The sequence below is a fragment of the Epinephelus fuscoguttatus genome, linkage group LG6, assembly GCF_011397635.1.
Source record: "Epinephelus fuscoguttatus linkage group LG6, E.fuscoguttatus.final_Chr_v1".
Lineage (NCBI taxonomy): Eukaryota > Metazoa > Chordata > Actinopteri > Perciformes > Serranidae > Epinephelus > Epinephelus fuscoguttatus.
The window spans coordinates 2,509,117-2,529,765 of record NC_064757.1 but is presented as its reverse complement, the minus strand read 5'-3'; the positions used below and the strand labels follow the sequence as shown (position 1 = coordinate 2,529,765).

At 40.4% G+C, this 20,649-nt stretch overlaps 1 protein-coding gene across 1 annotated transcript in view; it reads left to right on the top strand.

The window, feature by feature from the left end:
* Positions 1 to 20,649, top strand: part of LOC125890225 (voltage-dependent N-type calcium channel subunit alpha-1B-like) — a 657,655-nt gene that overhangs the window by 149,643 nt on the left and 487,363 nt on the right. Inside the window, exon 5 of the mRNA XM_049578752.1 lies at positions 17,411 to 17,502. Coding sequence (XP_049434709.1) covers positions 17,411 to 17,502 — 92 coding nt within the window. The remainder of the gene's footprint in view (positions 1 to 17,410; positions 17,503 to 20,649) is intronic.

Below are 20,649 nucleotides of genomic sequence, written 5' to 3'. Positions count from 1 at the left end.
TGATGAGGCAGTTCAGCATCCCATAATAAGCTTTCAGCTCTGATGCCAGAACTAAAGCCTCTTAACTCTTTGCAACAAGAGCAAACAGAGAGGTTCTACATCCCCCAGCACATTGGGAAATGATTATTGTAATAATACTGGTAGAAATCATATAACCCAGAAGTCCGCAGTCACAGTGGGGATTAAAGATATAATATGTAACTCTGATTGTACCTATGTTATATATTTTGTTGAGTTATGTATTTACATGATCATTTTGTTAAAGACACTCCACGTTACTTGGCCGCCTGTCAATGGTGTCATTTACCTTTTAAGTCCCTCTAGTTGCTTCAACTTTCAGGGAAACACATGAAACACCTACCTAACCCTACAATGTCACACAATTATGCCTGGGCCACACTGCCTATTTCTGTCTAAGTGTGATGGCTGCCTCAGTGAACTGCTGCGGCTCCCATCAATCAATCAATCAGTTTTATTTATAAAGCCCAATATCACAAATCACAGTTTGCCTCACAGGGCTTTACAGCATACGACATCCCTCTGTCCTTAGGACCCTCACAGCGGATAAGGAAAAACTCCCCCAAAAAAACCCTTTAATGGGGGAAAAAAACAGCAGAAACCTCAGGAAGAGCAACTGAGGAGGGATCCCTCTTTCCTTGACGGACAGACGTGCAATAGATGTCGTACAGAACAGATCAACATGATAAATTAACAGTAATCCGTATAGCACAATGAGATGGAAAGAGAGTCAGAGAGAGAGACAGAGAGAGAGATGCAGGACAGATGGTAATGACAGTAGCTTACAACAACATTAATGAAAGTAATAATATTATAATTATAATTCTGGCTGTTGTGGTACAGTATGTGATATAATATCTGATAGTGTACATATGTAACAATAATCATATGTGTATAATAACAGTAGAAGTATGACTAATGATAACAGCAGCAGCAGGAGGCATCTGGCAGGACCACGGCAGCAGCACAACCACACACGTCACACCATCCAGGCACTGCTGCAATATAAGTTAACCTGAGAGACAGTGGAGCACAAAGGCTCTGGAGAAGAAGCTGTGTTAGTGACATGCAGCATGGCCAAGTTAGCAAGATGCAGTGACAGGACACGAGAGAGAGAGAGAAGGAGAGAAGGTGCATGCGGTGTATTATAGGGGGTCCCCTGGCAGACTAGGCGTAAGTCAGCCTAACTAGGGGCTGGTACAAGCCAAGCCTGAGCCAGCCCTAACTATAAGCTTTATCAAGAGGAAAGTCTTAAGTCTAGTCTTAAATGTGGAGACGGTGTCTGCCTCTTGGATCGCAACAGGAATACGATTCCACAGGAGAGGGGCCTGATAGCTGAAGGCTCTGGCTCCTGATCTACTTTTGGAGACTTTAGGGACCACGAGTAACCCTGCATTCTCAGAGCGCAGTGTTCTGGTGGGATAATATGGCACTATGAGCTCTCTAAGATATGATGGAGCTTGACCATTTAGAGCTTTATAAGTTAACATTAGGATTTTAAATTCAATTCTGGATTTTACAGGGAGCCAGTGCAGAGAAGCTAAAACAAGAGAAATATGATCACGTTTCTTAGTTCCTGTTAGTACACGTGCTGCTGCATTCTAAATTAGCTGGAGAGTTTTTAAGGACTTTCTAGAGCTACCTGATAATAGAGAGTTACAGTAATCCAGCCTTGAGGTAACAAAAGCGTGGAATCCCGTGTGTGTGGTTTCCACACAGACAGCGTTGCTGCTTGCCTGCAGCCCATATCTTTCTACATTGAGTTTACCTTTGAATAATGGAGATCAATACTGTAACTAATAAAAGCCCTTTGTTGCCACATGTGGGGATTATGTCCTCAGAAACTCTAGAGAGCTTTTACTTTAAAACCAATAGGAGGTGTTTAATTAAAACTCTGGCTGGTGGGCGGTGCTGAGTTTTTGGCTTGGCTGTTTCCAACATGGCGGCCAGGTCACAAACGTTTTCATATTACAGCTAAATAGTACACTAAAATATGTTTCTGAAAACATCTGAGGAGAGAAATAGGCAATGCAGTAACAGAACACTGAATCATATTTGATCAGCACTGCCTATTTCAACATTTTACACCAGTTCACATGTAGTGATTGACATGATTCACAGCTGTATTAGAGATTCCTCGGTTCTGGTTGGTTGTTTTTGTACATGTGTGATAAGCCCACTGGAGATGCTACAAGACATTAGAGCAAGTAGAGGAATATGTTTGGGTTTTTTTTCACTGATTATCTACCTCATTCAGTGCCGTGTGAATATAATAACTTTTTCAGCAAATATAACAGGATTTTTTTCCCCCAATAACAGATACCAACTGAAGCTTAAAGTTTAGGAAGCAGCTGAACTGCCTGATTAGGTTTAGGCAACACAAATGTGTAATAAAGTTTAGGAAAAGATCATGATCAAGGTTAAATTGGGTTCACAATGTTAACTACGTGTTGATAGAAAGGCTTTCTGGGTCACTTCTTCCATGTGCGCATGCACCTGTTGGTCACCCAACATTGTGGAAGAACTGCCTCAGACCATACACACAAATGATAAAGGCCAGGCTGTCTCAGAAAATGTTAACACACACCTTTTAACTAAATGCAGAGAATATTACAACCACATTCATTAAAAAAAAAGACTTCAATACACAACGCAGATGTTTAATATTTATACACAATACCGACATGTTTGTACATAGCTGTAGAGAGTGATGAACGTCTTATCGGCTGTTTTCGACTGCCCAGACACTGACAGACTCATTGACTGTCCTACACCAGTGTGTCAAGTTTTGAATACTGTATGTGCGTACAAACAACTTCACCACTTTCTCCATGATATACCTCTGTGTAAAGGTTTCCTTATATCGAGAAATGGGGATGTGGCAGTGTGCTGCGACTGGATACCTATTTTACACAGTACTGTAGGTGTGTGACTGTCGCTTTATTATAGTGCAGGTAATTCCACCCGTCTTCAAATAAATAGTAGTGACCAGCTATTTATTTGTACTTCCTGGCTGTTATTTTAAACTATTATTTTAGACTTCACCATTATTTAAATGCCTGCTTTTATCTGACAAACAGCTGCTGGCTAACAAACCGGACATAGTGGTGGTTGACAAACACCAGAAGAGGGCAGTGATGGTAGATGTGGCAATACCAGCCAACAGTGACATCAGAAAGAAGGAACACGAAAAGGTGGAGAGGTATCAAGGCTTTTATCTGAAAATGTATGGTACACTCATACCTATTATTTCAGTCTTGTTGATGAAATGGGGGTAAATAGTAACATATTCTCACATGCAATATGCTTATGATGACTATATGTGACTTATTACTCAGATTTTCAACCACAACAAAAAGAGCTGTCAGAAATATCACTTTGATGCACTAGAAATTTGTAGTAGTGCAGCATAGTGCCATTTAAGTGCAGAGGAAGCCTGGCATAAGCATGCTCAGTCAAGTCATTGAAAAATGCACTTTGACTTTGACAAAAGAAAAAAACAGAATATAAATGTTCATTATCATGTATTAGCCATCTCAAACATGTTTAACATCCACAGGTTTTCATAGTATAGTTACATTAATGCATTAAGCTAACTAAAACTGATTGTATACTTTGCAAACTGCTCATCAGGAGTGCAACGTACAATATGTAATATGTGTAACATTATTTCATCATTACGACCACAGAAATCCTACACTACTCACTATATAGTCCACTTTATGGTGACTTCACCATTTTGTGGTGCTGTTGGGATGTATAGTGGGAACTATTATACCCTATAGTGGACTCAAAGTATTCCACAATGCAGCATGAAAAGTAGTGTACAACCAATGGTAATTAACCAAGCTTTATATCCCATCATACGTTGCACTTGTAGTGTAGAAACCTAAGAAATTGTTGGGCGCCAGACAGGCGGACACAAAAACCCTCACCTGTCAAATTTATTTAGAGTGAAGTAAAAGTAAAATAAGCCGACTGCTTACTTCTACACTACAAAAGAACAGAAAACACCACAAACCAAGTTGATTAATTAAGGGTCGTTATATTCATTCCTAATTCTAATTCTAAATCAATCAAGCAGAATCAAATAATTCAAAAATGTCTTAATTCATCAATGTCACTGCAATAAACAGAAATCCAATTCAATTCAATAGTCAACCACAGGAAAACACAAAATTCAAATACAAATAATATTCATTCAGCTCATAAACAAATAATAGGAAATTATGTGTGTGTACATGTGTGCGCGTGAGAGAGAGAGGTTTACAGTTCAGTTAATTTAGTTCAGATAGGTGAGAGTGTTGAGGGGAGTATGAGGAGTATGAAGGTAATCCAGTTCAGTTCAGTTCAGATGTGTGTGTGTGTGTGTGTGTGTGTGAGTGAGAGGGCAAGTATGAATGTAATTCAGTTCAGTTCAGTTCGGATGTGTGAATGTAATTCAGTTCAAATCAGTTCAGGTGGAAGAGTGTGTGTGGAGTGTGAGTGTGAGTGAGGGGGGAGGGAAGGACCCAGGTTAGCTTGAAGCTCGAGTTTGGAGAAGCCAGGAGATTGTGGGGAAAAAAAGGAACTTATCTGCTGGTTGTGACTCATCCACCTCAGCTCAGTGGATGAGTCACCTGTTCCTGCTTGGATTCAGCCCACTGAATCCAAGCAGGAAAGACACAGCAGATCCAGTCTGTTTCCACCTGCTCCAGAGATCAGCTTTTCTTTGAGGTTGTTGTTTCCTCACCATTCATTTCCAGCCAGTCCTTGTAACACTTTGTCCCTAGGGTAAATTCATTGTTGTCTTTTCATTTTAATCCAGTGCTGGGTTCACCCATTTACTTATTTCCTCTTTTGTTTCCCATTCTCACTTCTCCTTTCCATCCTCCTTCAAGTCTCCTTTGTTTGATTTTCCCGCTCCCTGTTCAGCTCACAGGTGTCCCTTAATTTGTCACCTTCCCCTCCTCCTTCCTCTCCTGCTCAGGTGGACAAGGCTGTGATCTCACTTCCTTTTCCCTTCCTGCTACACACTAAAGTAACAGACAGACTGAATGGTACGGACGAGGGAAGAGAGAGACGCTTGATTACAATCTCTTGTACATGTTTAACTTTGGTTAAAGTTTGTTTTACCAGTTTCTTTGCCATGTAATAAACTGACAATCTGATGTTTAGTCATCAGTCCTTGAAGACATGAAAATAAATTGACAACTGATTTCCTCTAGTATTGTAGAGAAGAGGGCTAATAATGCTAGCTAAGATTAGCAAGTAAGGTCACTACTTGCCTCGACTAGTTCCGTAATGGCTTAATACATAACATTACACATTATATTTGACAGTTATTATATGACTGACTTTTATGTACTGATATACTGACAGGAACTAAGAAATGTGATCATATTTGTCCTGTTTTAGCTTCTCTGCACTGGCTCCCTGAAAAATCCAGGATTGAATTCAAAATCCTTCTCCTAACTTACAAAGCTCTAACTGGCTTTGTAAGTTACCCCTTAATATGTTTACTGCTGGTTTGGAAGTATGTGTACAATCAATAGAGAGCTCATAGTGCCCTATTATCCCACCAGAACACTGCACTCTGAAAATGCAGGATTACTCGTGGTTCTTAAAGTCTCTAAAAGTAGAACAGGAGCCAGAGCCTTCAGCTATCCGGCTTCTCTTCTGTGGTCCATCCTCCTGTTTCAGTCCGGGAGGCAGACACTGTCTCCCCATTCAAGACTAGACTTAAGACTTTCCTTTTTGATAAAGTTTATAGTTAGGGCTGGCTTGCTGGTTTTGCTTAATGCTTAGCTACAGTACCTACTACAAGTAAAAAGAACAGGTATGCGATTCGGAATTCCCCCTAAATTTGGAAGTTAGCTTTTACTGTCCCTGGTAATATTGTTTACAAACAGTAACTGACAATTTGTGCATAGAATACCTTTGAAGAGGTAATGTCCGACTCCCATCAACGTATTGACTGACTGTAAAAATTCACCCCCTGTACAACATGATTGTTGAAATTAGATATAGAGACCACAAGAGGTGTTTGCACCAGGCTGTAAACATGTTTACTTGTGCTGTAAAGTTGGGCTTTTCAACATCGGGGTCTGTGGGGATTGACTGGCTTCTGGAGCCAGGCTCAAGTGGTGGTTCAAAGAACTGCAGTTTTTGACACTTCCGTGTTGGCTTCAGTCCTGGAGGTTGCTCCTTGGAACCCACTTACCTGGCCGTTAAAGCCAATTTTGATTCTAAACAAACTGCGGCGCATGCCCCCAGTGATGCAAAATGTCAGAAAAATGGTGAAGCCAATCAGAGGCTGGCTTAGAGTCTGCACAATATGACGTACTCTGGAGCATGTTCCAGGACACCACCGTCAGCGTCACCAATGACATTAATGAATTCATTGAGTCTATGGTGCATTTAATCTGTAAACAATAGAAGCAACTGTACCCAAAACCACAGTTAAATTATTTCACAGTCAGAAATCATGGATTACCAGAACCATCCGGGATGCCATAAACAAACAGCTACAGCTTACAAATTATGACTGCAATCTGGAAACATGGACAATTATAAAGCACCAGCCTACAATGTGAGAAGAGTAAAAGACAGAAAAATGGACCACATGAAGAAAGTGGGACTACAATTCCAGGAAGGCAATCTCAGAAAGGCAAGGTCTAAGAACTATAACAGATTACTCCTCCAGGTGGTGAGAGTGGGTGGACACTCCTCTGCTGTACTCCCTGTACACACATGACTGTGCAGCCACTTCAGACTCCAACAAAATCATTAACATGCTGAAAACACAGCTGTGGTGGGCCTGATCACAGATAACAATGAAAAGACCGACCTGAGAGAAGTGCAAAACCTGACTTGCTGATGTCAGGACAACAACATACTCCTGAATGTCAGCAAAATTAAGGAGATGACAGTGGACTTTGGGAAGGAGATACACCACCCCCCCCACCCCCCACCCCCCTTAATATCAGCAGGTCCTCAATAAAGTGGGTTGATAGTTTCTAGTACCTTGGTGTCCACATCACTGAGAGCCTGTCCATGCTGACTCAGTGGTAATTAAGGAAAGGAAGTCACTGTTTTACCTGAGGAAATTCTGGGTATCCCCTCAGATACTGAGGAATTTCTACTCCTGCACCACTGAGAGCATCCTGGGAGTATCACTGCCTGGTATTGAAACAGCACTGAACAGGACCCCATGACCCTGCAAAGTGTGGTTTGTTCAGCTGAACACAGTGTAGAAGCTGTTCTACCCTGCATAAAGGATGTTAACACCAGATGCTGCAAAATGGCCAGGAGAATCATTTAAGATCCCAGCCACCTGTATAACTGCCTTCTCTCCCTCCAAAAAATAATCTGGCACATAATCCCCTGTAAAACCACAACATGTCGTTTTGTATAGAGAACAAATGACATATAACGTAAATCAGAGAACTTTAGAGGTGCTGGTAGGTGCATACAAATTCTGTTAACACTGGACAAAACCAGGCTGAGAGTGTTCCCTTATTTCCAGTCTATATGCTAAGGTAAACTCAACAAGGAAGCAACCAAGAGTATTTGCCAAAATGTCAAACTATTAACTTAAGTTTAAGTTACTAATGCTTGTCAATGGAGAGTCTCTTTTACAGTGTCACTGCTGTAAAGAGTGACATGCAGGCAGATGGTGTGGAGCAGGAAGAATGGTGGATTTTGGGCATAACTCTCTTGAGTCTGCAGAAACCCCTGGGGGAAACAGACAGAGAGAGTTATTGCTGCGTAGCGGCTCAGCCAGGAAGAGTCCTGTCAAATTTATAAAGAACTTCTACTGTGAATGATTAACATTTACATTTAGAACTTCTGTTATTCCTATGCCTACCCCTCCCCACTGCTGTGCATACCAACACACTGGGATCATCGCTGTATTACATGTTGTGCTTTGTGACTGATGCACACACAGCATGGAGTTTGTTATACCAGTGAGAGGCTCTGGCAGGACATTATTAGGACTACACTCTCCGAGTATATGTAGAGTGCTGAGTGAAAAAATGCGTTGTTGTTTCTTGTAATATGATTATACAACTTTGTCCCACACTGGATTACATGACTGTATGTCAGAGCAGACTGTTAGTTTCAGTGCTCACATTCAGTGGAAACAAGGTCGATCATCAGTACAATTCAATGTATATAACAGCAGTCTGTTCACATAAAAAAAACTATGCCATATGTTTGCTTAAACCTTCTGTAAATGTTCATAAGGTTACTCACTATGGTAGAAACTTATTTTGATCAATCAGAATTTACAGCATTACAACATTTACTATTGAAGCCTTTCCTCTGAGCTTTAAAATTGATTGAGTAGTCTAACTGGTAGTGGTAAAAGTAGGAATAGTACTAGCAGCAGCTATAACTGAAGTTGGGGTAATATTTGCATCTATGGGTGGTTGAAGCTTACAACAGTGGTTAGAAAACTTTCCTTATTTTTGTGTGCCCCTATGCATCATTCTGTGTCCTCTGTGTCCTACATAAATCATTAATATTACAAGGGCAAATTAAACTTTTGGTAGCCTACTAGAATAATAAAATCAATTGCTTTTTTCAGCACATAAGAAACAGTTTGATGCAAAATATATGCATTAAATGCAATAAATATATGAAGGTAGATGAAAAGACTGAAGACTTTCTTTTTTTCATTATTCTATTTTTATTTTTTATTTTTGGCTTTTTGCCTCTTAGTGACAGTAAAAAGGTGGGAAAAGAGGGGATAACATGCAGCAAAGGGTTGCAGGTTGGAATCGAACCATTGTCAGCAAGGACAATGCCTCAATACATGGGGTGCCTGTTCTGCCAGGTGAACCCCAACAACCTAATCTTTTAGATATAACAGATGGTAACAAAGTTTTCCTTTGGTGACATAATTAGCATTAAAAAAGGTAATGATTCGCAATATATTGCAAAATATGTTATCGTAATACTCAGCGTGTTTTAACCAGTTTAAAGGAGCTATATGTAAGAAATCTAAAGCAAATAGTCGTAAAATCATCCTAATATGTCACAGAGACTAAGGAATAATGTTCATATAACATACTGATCTCACCGACAACAATAGTACAGCCAGAATATTCACATTTAAAAAAAAAAAATTTACGGTCCGCAAATCAAGTTTATGTTTTGAATTTGTGTTTTGGCCTGTTGCGCAACCCACCACCGTCTACCAGTCACGCAGTCAGTAGAGTCTCAGCATCAGTTACAGTTACGACTGAGCTACAGCAGCACGGCAAGAAGCATTAGCAGTGTCCCAGTACATAGCATTAGCAGTCTCCTCAGCTGGCAGCCGCCCGTGGGCAAACAAATCAGTCTCCAGCATGCCGCTGTCCAGCAACCTCGAATCTGTAGGGGAGGGGGGCGGACACGACTCGCGGCAGTATTTTGAATTTGAGTGCAGTAACCGTTTTGGCCACATTCTTACATACAGCGCCTTTAAAACGCAATGATGTTGTATCATGATGTTATGTTACTAATGGTAATCATGAGCGCTTTCAGTGAGTTATGTTCCTAATGGTAATAATCTTATGAGTGATCTCAGTGAGTTGGAGGCTCCTCTGTGCTGACATGATTGACATTCAAATATGACTTAAATCCATTTTCAAATCTCTGAAATACATTTATTTTGCGATGGTGACTGTCTTTTTCCATTATGCTTCCACTAATTCATAATTTACACTTAATTTACATTAATTTACACTAATTAATTTACACTTTTATGTTTACCAAATGAAAATCATCTCTACTCTTTCACCATCTCATTTTCCTGGCCTGGAAAAGTCATGGAGTAAAAATCATTGAAAGTTTTGGAAAACTCATGGAATTTTGCTGAACCTTCCACATAATGTAACATAACTGTAAATGGATGTTCTGTAATTTAGCCGTCGACAAAATAATGCAGCTCTAATATGTCTCAACTCAGGCCTGCACGATATATCATTTCAGCATTGGCATTGTGATGTGCATTAGTCGCATTGAAGGCTGTGCAGTGTCAAGTAAGGCCAATTAACTTAAACATCTTATCTGATGTTTGGTACAAATGGAAAACTTGCATAGTTCTCATTTTTTATGACTTAAACCAGCCAAGCCTTCTATCTTTAGACATTACGTGTACATATGAAGTAGTGTGGCAGTGAGACCCTCCTGCATGAGTGTAACTGCCCTCGGTTCCAAAGCATAGCGCAGGGAGCCCCAACTGATGCTTCACAATGTCTTTATTGAACTCATGAGGAATAATCTTGAAGCACCGTGAAAACTATAAAAATGACAAAAATACAAAATTTTAATCATCAATCAATTTCAAACATAATCAATCAATCAATCAATCAATGTCACAAATCACAATTTGGCTCACAGGGCTTTACAGCATACGACATCCCTCTGTCCTTATGACCCTCGCAGCGGATAAGGAAAAACTCCCCAAAAAAACCCTTTAACGGGGAAAAGAAACGGTAGAAACCTCAGGAAGAGCAACTGAGGAGGGATCCCTCTTCCAGGACGGACAGACATGCAACAGATGTCGTACAGAACAGATCAGCATAACAAATTAACAGTAATCCACATGACACAATGAGACAGAGAGAGAGAGAGAGAGAGAGAGAGATGCAGGTAATGACAGTAGCTTACAACAACATTGTTGAAAGTAATAATATTATAGTTATAGTTCTGGCTACTGTGGTACAATATGTTGAAAGTATGTATTAATATCTGGCAGTATACATGTGTGAAAATAGTCATATGTGTATAATAACAGTAGAAGTATGACTAATGACTAATGACTAATGATGGCAGGAGCAGCAGGAGGCATCTGGCAGGACCATGGCAGCAGCACAACCACACACACGTCACGCTGTCCAGGCACCGTTGCGATATGAGTTAATCTGAGAGACAGTGGAGCACAAAGGCTCTGGAGAAGAAGCCGAGTTAGTGACATCCAGAATGGCCGAGTTAGCTAGATGCAGTAATAGAATACGAGAGAGAGAGAGAGAGAGAGAGAGAGAGAGAGAGAAGGAGAGAAGGTGCCCGGTGTATTATAGAGGGGTCCTCCGGCAGACTAGGCCTAAATCAGCCTAACTAGGGGCTGGTACAGGGCAAGCCTGAGCCAGCCCTAACTATAAGCTTTATCAAAGAGGAAAGTCTTAAGTCTAGTCTTAAATGTGGAGACAGTGTCTGCCTCCCGGACCGTAACAGGAAGATGATTCCACAGGAGAGGAGCCTGATAGCTGAAGGCTCTGGCTCCTGATCTACTTTTGGAGACTTTAGGGACCACGAGTAACCCTGCATTCTCAGAGCGCAGTGTTCTGGTGGGATAATATGGCACTATGAGCTCTCTAAGATATGACGGAGCTTGACCATTTAGAGCTTTATAAGTTAACAGTAGGATTTTAAATTCAGTTCTGGATTTTACAGGGAGCCAGTGCAGAGAAGCTAAAACAGGAGAAATATGATCACGTTTCTTAGTTCCTGTTAGTACACGTGCTGCTGCATTCTGAATTAGCTGGAGAGTTTTTAAGGACTTACTAGAGCTACCTGATAATAGAGAGTTACAGTAATCCAGCCTAGAGGTAACAAAAACGTGGACCAATTTTTCTGCATCTTTTCGGGTCAGGATAGGCCTAATTTTCTCAATATTACGCAGATGAAAAAATGCAGTGCATGAGGTTTGTTTTAAATGAGAATTAAAAGACAAATCTTGATCAAATATCACTCCGAGGTTTCTTACGGTAGTGCTAGAGGCCAGAGCAATGCCATCAAGAGAAACTATGTCATCAGATAAAGAGTCTCTGAGTTGTCTGGGGCCAAGAACAATAACTTCAGTTTTGTCTGAATTTAACATCAGGAAATTGGTTCTCATCCAAGTTTTTTATGTCTTTAAGGCAGTTATGGAGTTTAGTTAATTGATTAGTTTCTTCTGGCTTCATCGATAAATACAACTGAGTACCATCCGCATAACAATGGAAATTTATAGAGTGATTTCTAATGATGTTACCTAAAGGAAGCATATATAGAGTAAATAGGATTGGTCCGAGCACAGAACCTTGCGGAACTCCAAAACAAACTTTGGTACGTGAGGATGATTCATTATGAACGTCAACAAACTGAAAACGATCAGATAAATAAGATTTAAACCATCTCAGTGCAGAACCTTTTAGGCCAATTAAGTGTTCCAGTCTCAGCAGTAGAATATGATGGTCAATATTGTCAAACGCTGCACTAAGATCTAATAAAACAAGTACAGAGACAAGTCCTTTATCTGAAGCAATCAGAAGGTCATTTGTAATTTTGACTAGTGCTGTCTCAGTGCTATGATGCACTCTAAATCCTGACTGAAATTCCTCAAATAAATTATTATCATGGAGAAAATCACACAGCTGGTCTGCGACTACTTTCTCAAGGATCTTTGACATAAAGGGAAGATTAGATATTGGTCTATAGCTGGCTAACACCTCTGGATCCAGGGTGGGCTTTTTTAGTAGAGGTTTAATTACAGCTACCTTAAAAGACTGAGGTACATAGCCTGTTAATAAGGATATATTGATCATATCTAATATATGAGTGTTAACTAAAGGAAAGACCTCCTTAAGTAGCCTAGTTGGGATGGGGTCTAAGGGTCACATCATAACCCATATACACCCTTTATATTAATTAAAAGTCCACAGAAAATACAAACATGATACACAAAATAGATTTCACCCATTGTACAAACATTAACCCATAAAAAGAACCTACAGGCCAAGCAAAAATGAAGACACACCCCCATAGCTTCACAAAAAAAAAAAAAACAACCTATAACAGAAATCTACCCAAAGGAAATCACAACTCTTCAAATTATCTAATGAGAAAACAAACAAGGCAAATAACATAACAAACAGACTCAAACCTGCAGCACCCGAGCAATAACATTAAACAGCGTACCTCATTGCGCTCACCCAGGGCCGTGGCCCCCGGGGTGGCTGGGGGTGGCACCTGCTACCCCTGGAATATGATTGGCCACCCTGCCTGGCCACCCCCACCAGAGCTGCCAATCAGTTTGTCCGGATTTGTGTTGTGATGATTTGCAGTATTGTAATTCACATTGACTGGAAAGCATTGCTATTGTAGACCAAAATACACAAATATAGACTATTTGGGTCTGTGGGCTCAAACAAAATGTAAGTCTTAATGACAAAATGTGTCTCTCTGACGTAATTTGAGGGGGGGACACAGGGGACATGTCCCCCACACTTCCCTTATCTGTGCCCTCCGTCCCCCGCCGTTACAACCGTTCAATTCATTTTTGACATGTGGTAATGTGTTTTTCTAAGCCATCTTTTTTTTTTTTTTAATCTTTATTGTCACAATATAAAGAGCAGGGTCAGTGAGGAGACAGTGGACCAGAGGCCAGCAAGGATAATCATGCAGGGTCTTCACAGGTGAGAAGAGATTAAAACTGGCTGAGAGAAAATATCTAGAGCATACAAGTGACTTTGCGATCAATTTCCACAGCTATGTCACCACTACTATTCTTAATCCTATTATAAATTTTGTTTTGCACATTTATTATCTATATTATTGCAATAGATAGAAGAGGGACAGGGAGAAACCAGGCAGGTATCAGGACAGGGACCTGACGGCAGCACCAATTATCAGCCCAAGGCTTCACTGGTAAGGACAAATTATAACTGGCTAAGGAAATGTCTATAGGACTCTAAGATTAATTTTCACAGCTATTACAGAACTAATCTTATTTATACTCTAAAATGTTTTTGTCTGTATTGCAATAGCAATACTACTGCATTATTTGTGTTTTTAAAGGCAGCAGGTATAGGTCATGCCATTTTTTCATATTCATGAAAAAATGATGATGATGATGATGATGATGATGATGATGTGAGCACGCAAAAAAATCAAAGCTACATTGCATCCCCCTTGTTAAGAATTAACAATTCGACCACTGAGTATACTCTTCCAGAGCACAGAGCACCCACTCAAACAAACAAAAAACATTTTACTCAGTCAGATAAGATTTCTAAATGCTGGATGCTACACTGTTCTGTGCATTATTTGGATAAATAAAATAGTTATATTATTCATACCTCAGCCTACCGTTTATTATGATCTAAGACTGTGGGGCATTTAAAAAAATGTAATTTCAGTGTGCCACCCTTCCACAGTCTGTGCCCCTAGCTTGCCCCCCCCCAAGAAATTTTTTTTAGACAAGCCCCTGCGCTCACCAAGGGCATTAATGAATTATCTGGCACAGCTCCCGATCCTCACGTGCAGCCGACTCCGTCTCCAAACAATACCGCTGACTCAATCTTCACATGTGGATGATTACGTGTCTCCAGAACCGTTACCGTACTCTCAAACTTCACGTTTATGTGGCTCCGTGTCTCCAAACAGTTCCACTTACTCCGCTATCCATACACAGCTCTTCTCGGCTTAATTTAAAGTTACTGCAGGTGTGCATATCTATGGGGGCACCAACCCACATAATCACGGACCATCTAACCTGGGAAACATCTGACACCTTGAGGAATCGACGGCTAACTGCAGGGATGAGTCATTTAACCAAAATACATAGAAATTAACCCAACAAATTTACAAAATGATGGAAACCCAAATAAACAAGGAAAAATTTAATCACCAAAAATGTGAGCCATGGCGTCAGTTACAATGTGTGTGTGTAGAAAAGTACCGTAACCAGGTTGGCAAGTGCAGCAGACACATTTGAAATGCATGCTTTTCCAAAATTCAAATTTTGTTTTGGGTCCTTGAAAAGTGATGGACATTTTTTAAAATTTTGTCCATGAAATGTGCAGGAAGTGAAACATTGAGTGCTTTCACTTTCACAAGTTACAGTTTTGTTTATGTGAATAGAGCTTTTAAAACCTTGAATAAGCCTCAGGATGTCAACTTTGTGTATCCATCAACATACTGCATCATGAAACTTTATTCTAGTTCACACTTCATCGCCTTTGGCAGTGCAGGTAGAGGAGTGCACTCATGTTTTAGTGCCCTTCAAGTTGGATGTCTTTTTTTTTTTTTTTTTTTTATACTTAATTAATAATGAAACTAATTTTGAAATTCAATTTTTAAACTCTGCTGTCATTAACACACAGGTCCAAAATACACACACATGCACAAACAGGACCTATACGTGCACAAAGTGGAGAGATGTCAGAGTGAGGGGGCTGCCATGGACGGGCACCCCGAGCCGTTGGGGGGTTCGGTACCTTGCTCAAGGGCACCTCTCCAGCCACCAATCCACGCTCCATATTTGGTCCAGATGGGGACTTTAACAGGTGACCCTCCGGTTCCCAAGCCAAGTCCCTATGGACTGAGCTACTGCCGTCCCCCATTGGTCATTAGTACTTTTTTAGTAGTACAATGTTAGAAATTAACTTTTTTGTCCACCTGCCACTGTGGCTGGTGGATTCCAAAATCTTCTAGCCACTCAATCATTGTTTTTTTGGCTGATAAGTGAAGCAATCCAGCAGCCACTTGCATATTTTACCAGCATTTGGCTGGTGGCTGGTGCCAATTTCCAACCCTGGGTATTTTTGTATATATTTATATCTTTTTAACAAATCCAACACTTTCAAGCTTTTAAACCTTTTATGGTGCCTTACACATCTCTACAAAGCCCTCAAAGTGAAAGCAGCACATTTGCAGAGCAGCAGCATTAGTGCTCCATCTGTGTCTACACAGGGTGTTTTGGAAGTGCTGGAAGAAAAATTCAGACCCTGTACTTAGCCTAAGTAAAAGTCTGTAAGTATAATAAGGAAAATGTACTTAAAGTATTAAAAGTAAATACTCAATGCAACAACAAAAATAAAAATAAAAAAGTCCCCTGTCACTGTTGTAATATTATATATTATATGACTCATAAAGGGCGGCACGGTAGTGTGGTGGTTAGCACTCTCGCCTCACAGCAAGAGGGTTGCCGGTTCGATCCTGGGCGTGGGAGCCCTTCTGTGTGGAGTTTGCATGTTCTCCCCGTGTCAGCGTGGGTTCTCTCCGGGCACTCCGGCTTCCTCCCACAGTCCAAAGACATGCAGATTGGGGACTAGGTTAATTGATAACTCTAAATTGTCCATAGGTGTGAATGTGAGCGTGAATGGTTGTTTGTCTATGTGTCAGCCCTGTGATAGTCTGGCGACCTGTCCAGGGTGTACCCTGCCTCTCGCCCGATGTAGGTAGAAGATGAATGAATGAATGAATGAATGACTCATAAATAGGATTTTATTGTTGTAGTTGGGTGGGGTGAAACTAATTTTGAACGCTTTGTGCCATACTGCAACTAATGATTATTTTTATTATGGATTAATCTGCTGATTATTATCTCCATTAACTGATCGATTGTTTGGTTTGTAAAAAATAGTGGAAATAGTGAAAATGGCGTGACAATGACCCAGAGCCTCAAGTGACACATTCAGTTATATTTGTTTTGTCCAACCAACAGTCCAAACCTCAGCTTGATTAAAAATAAATTAACATTACTAAAATGATAAAACAAACAAACAAAAGAAAGAAAACCAGAAAATCTCAACATTTGTGAAGCTGGACCCATGGATTGTTTTTTTTACATGAAAAAGACTCCAATCATGAAAATAGTTGACAATAAATTTTCTGTCAGTTACCTTATTGATTAATTGATTAACTGTGTCAGCTGTTCTTAAATAAACTTGTGGGTAGTTTAATGTACAATAAAACATTTTATAAACTCTTTAAATTTGTACTTTAATACAGTAATTGAGTAAGTGAATTTAGTTACAGTCTATCACTGGTGATCAGGCATAGTACTGAATGTAGGTCACCTAAGTTCGTAAGTGCTATATCGTAGGCAACTGGACAACATCTTCAAGAAATGCAAGTCCAGTTGCCTACAATATAGCACTTATGATTACCATGACCTTGATGACTGAGAATCTTCACCGACATGTCACCCAAGTGTTGGCAGTGCTCAGAGCCCAATACACAATCACCGTGGTAACACCTATAAAACAGAGGGAAATAGACATGAAGCACAAAGATGCCATTACACAGCCTATTTATTCAGCTGTATTGATTAAAGTAGAGGTGTTTCTGTTCTGTCAGATGTCTGTCAGAGTAACACAGCTGAAATGCCTCCAGTGTTGACAAACTGTTACAAATATTTCCAGTGTCATATATCTGCATTGTCCCAATTTGTGCTGTGGTGAGAGTTAGTAGCACTGCCTCAGTTGTTCACAATTTGTATGCCAGCCTCATAAATTATTTGATAATGATGAAATGATGTTTAAAGTAATTCTTGTAGCACTGATGATTATCTTTTCCCACAGATGGTTTTAGACAAACAGCTGCTGTCTATAGAAAGTACCTGTAATCTTGATCCCATGCTGTGTTGTGTGTGCAGGATCCTGGCCACCGTGGGGGCTGACTTTGATCTAAGAACATTAAGAGCAGTGAGAGTTCTACGACCACTCAAACTCGTCTCTGGCATTCCAAGTAAGTTCACTTCACATTTTAAAACATTTTATTGCAACTAGTGTAACTGCTAGCACTGATAATAAAACAGCAATATCAAATACATTCCAGACACAGAGTTAAAAGTCAGGACATACCACACTTATCCCAGCTTAACATAAAGACTGAAAACTAGTTTATTTACACATCATATCTCATTTGTTTAATCTACACATAACCAGAGATGTAAAACTGACAATTTCTGGTTTTGGGAAGAGTTATGTGCTGGTGTTTTCTCTTGTCAAATACCATTCGGGCTTGTCTTCACAGTGAGGCTGCCAAGTGTTATGCTTTTATGTTTTTTCAGAGACCAAAACCAAAACATGTGCAAAGTGTATCTGGCAACCAGGGCCACACCCAGTGACACTCCAGAAATACTTTGTGGATCAGTGAATGGTTGTTAATTGAAAAATAGTTAAAGCACATAACTCTCCCTAAAACCGAAACAATGTGATGGGTATGACGTAGGCAAAGACATGAATGTTTCCAGTTGCCTTTCTGTCAGGTCCACTAAATTTGTGCTATATTAAGGCTCTTATTTCTATTTTGCAAGTAATAAGCCCAGTTCACACCAAAGATTTGCGATGAGAGTTGAAACAGGCAACTATTTGCAACGTGCCGGTCTGCAATGTTCTAAAAACCTGCCGCTTCACATCAATGCAACTAGATGAGAAGATGTGTCATCTTTATGCAACAATTCTGTGTACTTCTGTTCTGATTTCCAGCTTTTCAGACTTATTTTGTGGCTGAATATACTTTGTAGCTTCTTAAAATATGAATGAGGATAGTTATGGTGAGATACAGCCTACAGTTGCATTTGTAGTAGTGATGAAACAGTGAAAAGCAGAAACAAACGAGCAACAGATGGACTGTATTCATAATAAATATGTCACAATAATATAAATAACCAGCACCAAATAATCAGTCAGTGAGAATGTGTGTGGGGGAAGGCAAATACAGCGAGCAGCAGCAACCTACCGCCTGACACCAGCACGCCGTGAGGACAGGAACAGGGCTCCACAGAGATGGAGCACCTGCCTCAGCAAGCGAAAAAAGCATCTGCGGTCATTTTGACTTGACCAGCGGACTTCATTACAAGCCAGTTGGCTGCTGAAACAGGTGACGTGCTTTACATTCTGAAACCAGCCACCTATGATTTGACCAGCTGAGTTACAGGTGACACCATCAGCCGGCTTGAGTTGAGCTCAGACCGGCCAGTTCACACCACTGCAACATTCTAAAACAGCTTCATCTTGTCACCAATCACTGGTCTAAACTGGGCTTAAGTGGTGCTCTTTGTGGTTGACTTTGGATGGTGGTGGCATGTGGTTGTGAATTACTCACCAGGACGTCTTATCAACTTACCTGTCTGTAATCTCTCCTTCTCTACATCTAGCTAGCTAATTGCTAGCTATCCAAGTTTAGTTTTTTTTTTAATGTAAACATCAGTAAACATCAACGAAAGATGGAGAAGATGGACTACAGCTGATTTTGCATCCTGCTAGCCATTGTACAGGGGTTGGAAAATAAATTAGATGACCTCTGTGCTGCATACGTTTCCAACAGTATATCAGGCACTGTAATATCCTGTGATTTACACAAAGGAGGAAGCCTGTGCTTCACAATGAATAAGGACTGCTGTGATGGTGAGAATGTGAGGTGCTGTCCTGTTCCAGCTTCCAGCTGTGGATCATTGCTGTTCAGAGGCAGCTGCAGAACGCTGCCTGTGTTCAGGAGAAGCGACCATACAGCTGTCTTGTTGGGGTTGGGATGTATGGACAGTTAAATCATTCCACAACCAGAAATCTTGGATTACCAGAACCATCAGGAAACATTGACAATTATAAAGCAGCAGCCAACAATGAAAGAAGATGCAAAAATGGACTAAATTACAGTGCACAAGTTAAAGGACCTAATAGGATCACATTGCACTGGAGTTGCACCTTGTGTAATTCCATGTGACAAATAAATGATTGATTAATAATAATGATAGTAATAATAACAATAAAATTATGTTTCTAAACAAACAGAATACATTGTGTTAATCAATGAGCTTTAGAGGTCTTTAGAGGTGTGTTTTTGAACTTTGGACAGAGACAGAACAGGCGTTTCATCCTGCTTCTTGTTTTAATGCTAAACTAGGCCAGCCAAGTTTGGATTCTGGCTCTGCACTTAAAACACAAAATAAGATTGGCATTGATCTTCTCATCTCACTCTCAGAGCGTGTGTTTTCCAAGAGGTTAGCTGTTCCTTTAAGGAATGAAGCTCAGCATAAGTTAAATCAGGAAGACTTTCTTTGTGCTCATTCATTCACAACTCTATCCATCCCACTCCCACTGCTTCCTCTAATTAGCTGACTGTGGGTGTTCACTCTTTTACTTATCCAATCAAACTTTGCCACTATCTCTCTCAGCCAATCAGGATGCCACTGCAAAATTTTAAATCTGCTCTCTTTTCTGCTGTTGTTAGCCATCATTTTAGGCAGAATATTTGCGCCCTCCTCCACCCCGATCACCTCCAGCCATCATATCCAGAGTCTAGGGCAAACTCAACGAAGGCTCATTCCTCTACTCATCCAGATCATCAGCACTTCTCCATCTTCCTCTCATTTTATCTTCACCACCTCTACCACCACCAGCATCTAGACCCTGGGGGGGCTCCCTATTCAACTATGGATTCATCACCCTCCTTAAATCATACCACGGGGTCTAATTGCCAAAGACTTTTCACATTTCGCATTCCTACGTGCACATGTTAATAAATATTCTTTTACTATAAAAACATGTCTCTCCTGATTGAAATGAAGCTCAGCCTAAGTTCAATCAGGAAGACTTTCTTTGTGCTCATTCATTCACAACTCTCTCCATCCCACTCCCACTGCTTCCTCTAATTAGCTGACTGTGGGTGTTCACTTTTTTACTTATCCAATCAAACCTTGCCACGATCTCTCTCTGCCATTCAGGATGTCACTGCAAAATTTTAAATCTGCTCACTTTTCTGCTGCTGTCAGCCATCATTTTAGGCAGAATATTTGCGCCCTCCTCCACCCCGATCACCTCCAGCCATCATATCCAGAGTCCAGGGCATACTTAACGAAGGCTCATTCCTCTACTCATCCAGATCACAGCA